Here is an 8,396-nt window from a genome sequence, read left to right as displayed (position 1 = left end):
TGAAACTCTACAATAAATGAATTATTCACCGTCTCTCCACTTTATCCAGGAGATAGGCAGGTGTCTGGCTGCACGCATGCACTTCCAAAGATAGGAAAGATAGGAAAGCCCAGTAAGACTTCTGCACTTGCTTGACTCTTTCTTCCCTTCCCTTCCCAGCTGAGCTCCTTCCATAGAGAAAAAGAAGAAACTGCACTTCGCCTTGGCAGGAAGCTAAGAAGGTTCAGAGGAAGGGAGAAAAGAACCTAGGGAAGAAAAAATGGGTGCGGTAGTCTCAAGATTGGAAAGGCAAGTGGGCAGACAGACAGGCAGATGTGGAAACTTGTCTCTCCCTTCACCCAAAGCTCACTCTTCTTCTCCTTCAACTAGGTCAGAATGTTGTTGGAGCCATTTGCAAAATCCTATCTTGGCCTGCTGCCTGCATTAAAGGTTGCTCTATGATTGCACTGACATGTCAATTGGCATGTCCCCAATCAGACTGATGTTCTGCCTTTCCAAGCCTTACTTTTTCTGCCCCTTTCCCTATTCTCCCCACCCCCACAAAAAAATTGATACACCTGAAGATGCACTGCACATTCACAGTTCAGCCACATTTTGGGGTCTGAACCAGGAAGTGACGGCCTCAACCTTTGTGGGGTCGGTTGATATCCCTTCTGTGGAGACAACATGACCAAGGTATAACAGATGATTGCTAAAATTGGCATTTCTCTAGGGACAGCTTCAACTTTTCTTCATGGAGCCTAGTCAGAATCTTCTCCAGGTGCTCATGTTTTTCAAGAATCTCTCCAAAGACAATATCATCTAAGTACACTAACACCTCTATCAAATTCATGTCTCCCACCGTCCACTCTATAAGTCACTGAAAAGTCACAGAGGCCTCTGATAACCTTTGAGGCCTCCAAATGAATTCATTGAACCCCAAGGAGAAGATGAAAGCAGTTTCCTCTTTATCATCTAGATGCATGGGAATCTGGTGGTAGCCACTTCTCAGGTCCAGCACACTAAACTACTTTGCCCCTGATAAGCAGTATAGGGCATCTTTGATCCAGGGTGGGGGGACAGTGTACTGATCAGGAATGGTTCTCCAATTGAGGGTACGGTAATCTATGCACTTTCTCAGGGACCCATTCTTCTTCCAGGCTACTATAGGAGAGGTTTAAGACTTTGAAATTCTCAGATGATCCCGGTCCTCTTCAACTCTGTTAGATGCAGGTCTGAGGTCTAAGTCACCAAGTCAGGGAATCTACTGAGACCTCTTTTGGAAAGGTTTATCTTCCTATAGACAACTTTGATATTGAGCGCTTCTAGAGCACCCCATGTCAAATTCATCTTCTGAAAACAGGTGTCGCCATCTCCAAAGTTGTCTCTAGTTCTATCCTGCCACTCTGGGGCCAGCTGTGTGTTCTTCAGGTAGAATCTATCTGTTGAAACCTCACTTCAGGCTTTTCCCCTGTATCAGGGAGTACAACAGGGATGGCTGGGCTCACTTGTCCAAACAACATTCAGTCCTTCAACCTCACAGGGAAGTTGGTAACATTCTGGACTCCGACCAAGATTTGCCCTCTATCCTGCCACAAGGCCTTTGTGGAGACCCCCTGGGATTACTTCCAATCCAATGTTCTGTCTTCTGGGATCAGATTCAAGGATGAGGTTTCTTCCAGTTCAATCTGGCAGAGGCCTACAGACATGCCACCTCCCCTTGTTGTAGTATTCTGCTCACCCAGTGTATTGACTACAGCCATCCCATACCTTCCCCAGGAGTCTGTTGTTCTTGCACCAGATATCAGTATACTATCTGCACTGGAGGTTGAATGTCCCCCATCACCCCATCTAGGAAAATCGGTGTGAGGTGTCTGACCCACCAACTGTTCAGGGATCTCAGCGGTGAGAGGCATAGCATCTGGTCTGACTGTTCATGTTTGAGTACTCCTGCAAGTCTCCAAAGATTGTTGCCAGGGCTTCTGTGCTTTGTCCTCAGCAGGCCCTTGCATATGTGAGCCCCTCGCTAAGGGAGATGTCCCATCACTCCTGTCACTGAGGGCCCTTTGTAGTTTTCTGACTGAGCTGGACTTTGTGGTTTGTGCAGTTTTATACAAGTACACCCTCACAGCTTTAATAGATCACCTGCCTCACTGGCTTCTCAGCTGAAGTGGAAGAGCCCATCCTCCCACTGATCAGCTCAGCCAGGCCTCCATTTAAGGGCAAACCACCCACTGCCATCCACGAGGCCGTCATCTCTGTTAGGTGAGATATTTTGGCTTCCATAGCGGTAAGCTGGGCATTGTCACCTCCAATTTTTCTCACTCCCGCACATGGGGACCATTCTGGTGGCAAATTGGCTGTGGCCTCTTTGACTTCCTCCACCACTTCTGTTGCCCTAATTCTCCTTATGAGCTCATGATACCGCCAGGTGTTCCACGCATCCAGAGTCTTTAGCCGATTCCAGACTGGGTCTGAGAATAAAGCATCCTGAGAAAGCTGCTTCATCCTGGTCCATTCCACTTCACTGGTTCAATCCCTTCTTCCACAATCTTCCACAGCAACATGCCTTCTGCAGTGGGATCCCCTCTGCTTTTTTGGGATGGTGGTCAGTCCCCTCCCAGCAGGCAGGTCACAGGGTGGAGTGGTAGTCAGTCCCTTCCCAGTGCGTGGATCAGCGGTGGGGTGGTGTTCAGACAGCTGGTCAGCCCTTCTTCCTCTCTCTCTCTCTCTCTCTGCTTGCTGGTCTCTACTTCTACAGTCTCTGTTCCTTCCTTGATTCCTCTGCTTGCCTCCTTTCCCCTTCCTCCTTTCTCTACCCCACAGAAGCCTCCTTTATTCCTATAGCCCTCTCTCTTTTTCTCTTGCCCCACATAAGCCTCCCTTATTGCTATCACCCTCCCTCCCTCCCTCTCTCTCTCTCTCTCCCTCCCTCAGGCTTTCTCCACAGAAGCCTCCCTTATTCCTATTGCCATCTCTCTCTCTCTATCCCTCGCTTTACTTTCTCTTTCCCGCCAAAAGCTCTCCTTTTACAAACCCCTTCTCCTATTCTCCCCGCCTCTTCCTCTTTTCTTCCGGGCGCGCCGCCTTCTGGGGCTCTGGTAGAGCTCCAGTCTCGGTCGCTGCCCTAGCCTAGTCTAAACCATCCGCAAGCCATCCGACCGTTGCAGGCAGCGCCGATCAGGTGGAGCCGCAAGAGCTGATCCCTGGGCCTCAGCACAGCTCAGGCAGCGCCCCAGCTTCAGCTGACTCCCCACCCCCAAGGCCTGTGTGCTGCTGCCGGCGACAGCGGAGACCGACGGAGTTCCGGATCCGCGCGTGGAGTAGGCACAGCTCCAGCTGGTGATCCCAGTCAGCGCCGATCAGCTGGAGCTGCGCTGGCTGATCCGCTTCAGCTCATCTCTCCGGTACAGATATATTTTGACCTCAACTCTTAAAATTCCCAACAGCTAGTGAGTACCAGGTATTACGGAAAGTGAAACCCAACAAATCTAGAAGACAGATTGAGAAAGATTACTGTGGAGGTAGCAGAAATCAACATCTGGTATATCCTGTACTGTATACCCTTGATGGGCGGGAATAGGCTAGCTAGAATTTATAATATTGTACTAACTGCAGAAACCTAAATATTTATTATTAACCTTGTGCCCATAAACACTATGGAATGTATGACATTTTGCTTAAATAAGTTTCATATACTTTAATTATTCAAGGGTAACTCCTAATGCCTCTTGGTTCCAACAAAGGAAAGAGAGTGTTTTAATGCTGGTGTCATGTTTCTAGACTTGTAATCCAGTGATGGTTTACCTATCCCCATTACTGTAAATGTGTAACTGGAGATGCACATATTATAAATTTAATTTTTTGCATAAGTTTATTTTGTGCTGTTTTATTGATTGAATACTGCATTGCTCATTGCCACTGCCTTTTTAATGTTTCTAATATTTTATTGTTGATATCTATTTATATAAGAGGACTTAATGAAGACTTGATCTTAAAAAGCAATCTTAAATATTTTAATTAATTGAATCAATATAATGGGAACAATTGAATATTCTAACAATAATAGGTGCCTGGGTGCAATCCCAAAACATCTGGAGCATCACCTGAAAACCAGCAGTGATAAAATCACCATGACTTAATTGTAAAAGACGGCTTTACTTGGAACAGCTTACCTCCTATTATACATTTAATAACATCAAACAATACCTGCCTATCCCAGGTCCTTGGGAAGGATTCAATAGGTGGATAAAAATGCCAAATGCAGTCTAAACATCTGGCTGACTACAACAAACCATAATATTAATATAAGCATGGCCTGACATGAAGAAAAACCAAGAACCCTTGCTGAAAACAGTCAAGGAAAGCTCTTGAAATCAGTAAAGGTGAAAAGAAAAGAAATGAAACCGATTTAATTGGAAGAACAAGACAATGTATGGTCAATATTTGAAGGTTTAGGAGGAAAAGCTGATAAAAACCCATATGGAGTTATATAAAATTTGAGTATTAAATAAAGTAACTGAAAGCTTTATTTTGGTGGCTCAACAACAAGCTTTGCCAATTAGTTGTATGAAGATGAAAATTCAACATGTAACAACAGCAAATGTCACCTTTGCAGTAAAAAGGATGAAATAATTGATCAGTGGCTGCTGCAAAATTTCACAAACTGACTGAAAGCACTGTCATGACTAAGTTGCCAGAATTATTCACTGGAAACTTTGCCAGAGGGTTGGAATTGGATGTGGTAAAAACTACTGGGAACTTCAAGTTAAGAAAGTTTTTTAAAATTAGACAGTTAAGGTCTAATGGGACTTTAAGATCCAAAAAGAGATGCATTTTGTTCATAACATGTCCCATATAACAGACTGAAAAGAAATGAATCTGATTTATTGATGTTTCTATTCTGGGTGATACTAAGGAAAAAACAATTGGAAAATATTATCAAATATTAGGACTTGGGGACTGAAGTTGAATACAACAAATCTATTGTTATGCCATGCTTGGCACCCTAAAAGATTTCCTTGATATTTGGAAATTCTGAATTTATCAAACCTGAACATCATAATGTGAAACACCCCCCCCCCCACTGTGCTTAGAACTGCCTATATTCTTAGGCACTACTTAATAATAATTAGTTCCTTGGCTAGGTTTCCAGCAGTCTTAGACTGTGAATATAGTTTTAGATTACCCACACATATATACCCCATTAGGCATTTAGCTATCTTTTGCCACAGTTTTCAGTCTGATGCAGGCAACAAAAAGACTGTTTATAACTGATCATAAATAACTGTGGTGAATTACAAGTTCAGCAGACTGCAGAATGCAGCCAGTTTTGAAAATGTAGCATAAAAAAGATAGTTTTGCAACATAAACTACAGACTAAAATTTAATTCTTATTTTTGATGTGAATATTTTGTACTGTTTTTAACCTGATGCTAGTTGCCCAAGTTGAACCTGCTTTTCTTGATTGATTGATTATATAAATGAATAAATATAACTTCAAACTCAGAATGTTTATTTATTAAAATGTGATATATTTTATAAGAACTAAATAACTAATAAAATTCTTAATTTTTCAAAGATTTTAGCACATGGAAATGGAGTTGTTTATAAGTTTCCTAGTTGATCTGATGTAACTGTTGTATATGCTTATTTGCTAAAAACAAACTTCCTTTTAGGTGTCTGAGAATTATACCATCTGTCCTCCAGCAATGCTAACTACTGCTTTGTTTCTGTTGATAATGCTGAGAGACCTAGTAATTATTGATAAAGTCCAAACCCTGGAGTATGGAATTCCTAGTTCACAATAATCTGGGATGATGACAATATTTGTTAATCAATAATTCTCTTTAAAAATAAGATAGTTGGGGTTTTGCTGTCAGGTTCACTCTAATCTATAGACACTCTATTCCTTAAGCTCCCTTGCTTATTCAATCTGTTTTCATTTTGGTAAAGCAAATTGTTAAGCTAAATGCTTTCCATGTTGGAGTGCTAGGAAAAATACACATTTTATTGCACTACTGATTTTTTTTCTGACATTTTTCTGATTGGTAAGAAAGTAGTAACCAATGTTTAAATAGCACAAAAACTAAAAATGGAAATGTTTGTTCTTTTGGAATAGTTTCCAGACTCATGCACATAAATGTATTACTTCAAAAGTGTTTCCTAACTTGGTACCCTTCAGATGCCCTTCTGTAGCAAACTGATTAGGCATGAGTCCAATCCCTACTGTCTGTTGAATTTTCCGTTTTTCTCTCTTTCCTTTCCTTTGGGAGATAGGTAATATGTTAAGAGCTCACAGTTTCTGCCAATGCTAACACTTCCATTTCTTGACAGATGTCACTTAACTTGGTTGATGCAGATTTCTTTTTGGAAGAGAATAAATTCAAGCAATATTGTACAGAATTTCTCCAATATTCACAAAGCATTGGGGATGATTGGCAATGGAGAAGCATAAAGGTATGGGCAAACTTCAAAGTCTTAAGCCATCTCTAATAAAGACTTCCTGAGAGTTGTTGTTGTTAGTTGCGAAGTCGTGTCCTACCCATCGCGACCCTATGGACAATGTTCCTCCAGGCCTTCCTGTCCTCTTCCTGAGAGTAGTTGTTACCAAGTTATGGTTTATTGTACTTTAATATTTATACTAAGATAAAATATTCATATTTATTTAATTTGATTTCTGAAAGCTCTTCTTCCAAGAACTTTAAACAATAAGATCTCTTATCTAATTTTAATTCTTACTTGGCCTTTGGTTCTTTTTTTAAAGCACTGTATTTTTCTTAAAATCTTAATATGATATTTAATTTCAATTATTAATTTGAAATCAAAACTATAAATACAAGTGATAGGACTAGGATGCTTTTAACAAAATAAAACAAAACAAAATAAAAAATTAAATAGACATTGAGAATTGGGTATTCTTTTCCTTTATAAATATTTTTAACTTGCTTTTGAAAAGAAGCAGAAACAATTTGCATTGGGAAAATTTTCCTTTATGCTTGTTAATGATCTACATTTTGCAGAAAATTACAAAAATAACCAGTGTAGACACTTTCCTCTTAGGTTATATTTTTTTACAATACCATTCATTGTAGCAAAAATCTACAGTGATCAACTAAACAATGAAATTATCACAGGACACCTAAAAATCTAAACAAAGCAAAGCAAAAAAAGAATTTAAAAGTACTTAAGTGTATACATAGAAACTGCTTGCTTGGAGAATATTTTGTGTTTACAGATCACTAAGGAGATGGCTTTTTTCTTTTTAAGAGGGAAGGATTTCTTTGAACACTACAAGTTTTCCTTTTGGGTAATGTTTTGATGACGTTGACTCATAACTAGGCAAGCCTTGTTGACAACCATTTTGTGAACAGATGGACTTTTGCTGTAGCCATATTGCTTGCATATAGAACAAATGATCCAAAGATTGGGCAACACGGCTTTAGTTATTGCTGTAATCCTATCTGATTTTCTATGATTTTCTATCTGTGCTCTACTATGTTGATAACTGAAATTTTTTTATCATAAATATAATACAAATATGATAAGTACATGTTTTACATAGAGAAGCTCCTAGGTCTAATTTATCTGAAGATAGAATAAGAAAAAATGCTTTTCTGAATTCATGGAGAGCTGCAGCCAATCAGTGAACTATACATCAAAGTGAGCTAGATGCACCGGTGGTCTGACTTTACACAGGATAGTCCTGTATGTTTTTGTAGTTGTATTTTAGTTCCAGGTCTTTGGATATATTGGAAACTGGGAAGAGGGATAGGAACTTTTAGATACACATGGACACCGACAGTGTCCTCTAAATACAGTGATAAATTATTTGTAATACTGTAGATGCAATGGCCTTAACAAATGATATTTCTGGGGGGAAAATAAGTTTTTTTTAAAGTTTATGCTTCCTCATTGATTCATACAAGATTGTTTACTCTGGTACTCTTGCTATTAGTCAGTTTCAATATTTTCAATTCTTGAGCTTCCTTTTAATTTAGAGAGAAAAGCAAAAGGTAGTAAAACAACTTTTTCCCCAAGTTCTTTGGACATCCAAAACCTTTGTCGAGCTGTCCTTGCTGCTTCATCCAAATGCTATATTTTTTCCACCAGCCATTCCTTTCCACAATTTTGTTCAGATTGTATTTGTTTCTGTTGGCTTTTTAGCTACAAATTTCTTTTCAACCTGTGTCTGGATTCACACACAATGTGTCAAGTCAATCCAGCATGCATTCAGTACAGAAATTGTCCAGCAATCCTCAACATTGAGGATTCTACCATTGCCTAACACTTCTGCCTGATATATATATATATATATATATATATATATATATATATATATATATATATATATATATATATATGTGTGTGTGTGTGTGTGTGTGTATTTCCAAACATATGATGGGCCTGCTCTCAGG

General features: G+C 39.8%; 1 protein-coding gene across 2 annotated transcripts in view; it reads left to right on the top strand.

Moving 5' to 3' along the window:
- The first annotated feature begins 3,092 nt into the window (after nucleotides 1-3,092).
- Nucleotides 3,093-8,396, top strand: part of ATG10 (autophagy related 10) — a 115,475-nt gene continuing 110,171 nt past the window's right edge. The window contains exons 1-2 of one of the 2 annotated variants that reach the window (XM_083357266.1): nucleotides 3,093-3,386; nucleotides 6,316-6,438. In XM_083357266.1, coding sequence (XP_083213392.1) covers nucleotides 6,316-6,438 — 123 coding nt within the window. In that variant the 5' untranslated portion in view covers nucleotides 3,093-3,386. Of the gene's footprint in view, nucleotides 3,432-6,315; nucleotides 6,439-8,396 lie in introns of both variants that reach the window. The other variant, XM_083357267.1, reaches the window with a different exon arrangement.

This window comes from Vipera ursinii (assembly GCF_947247035.1).
Source record: "Vipera ursinii genome assembly, chromosome: 2".
Classification (NCBI taxonomy): Eukaryota; Metazoa; Chordata; class Lepidosauria; order Squamata; family Viperidae; genus Vipera; species Vipera ursinii.
Note: the sequence above shows the minus strand (reverse complement) of the source record. Positions and strands in the feature narration are given on the sequence as shown.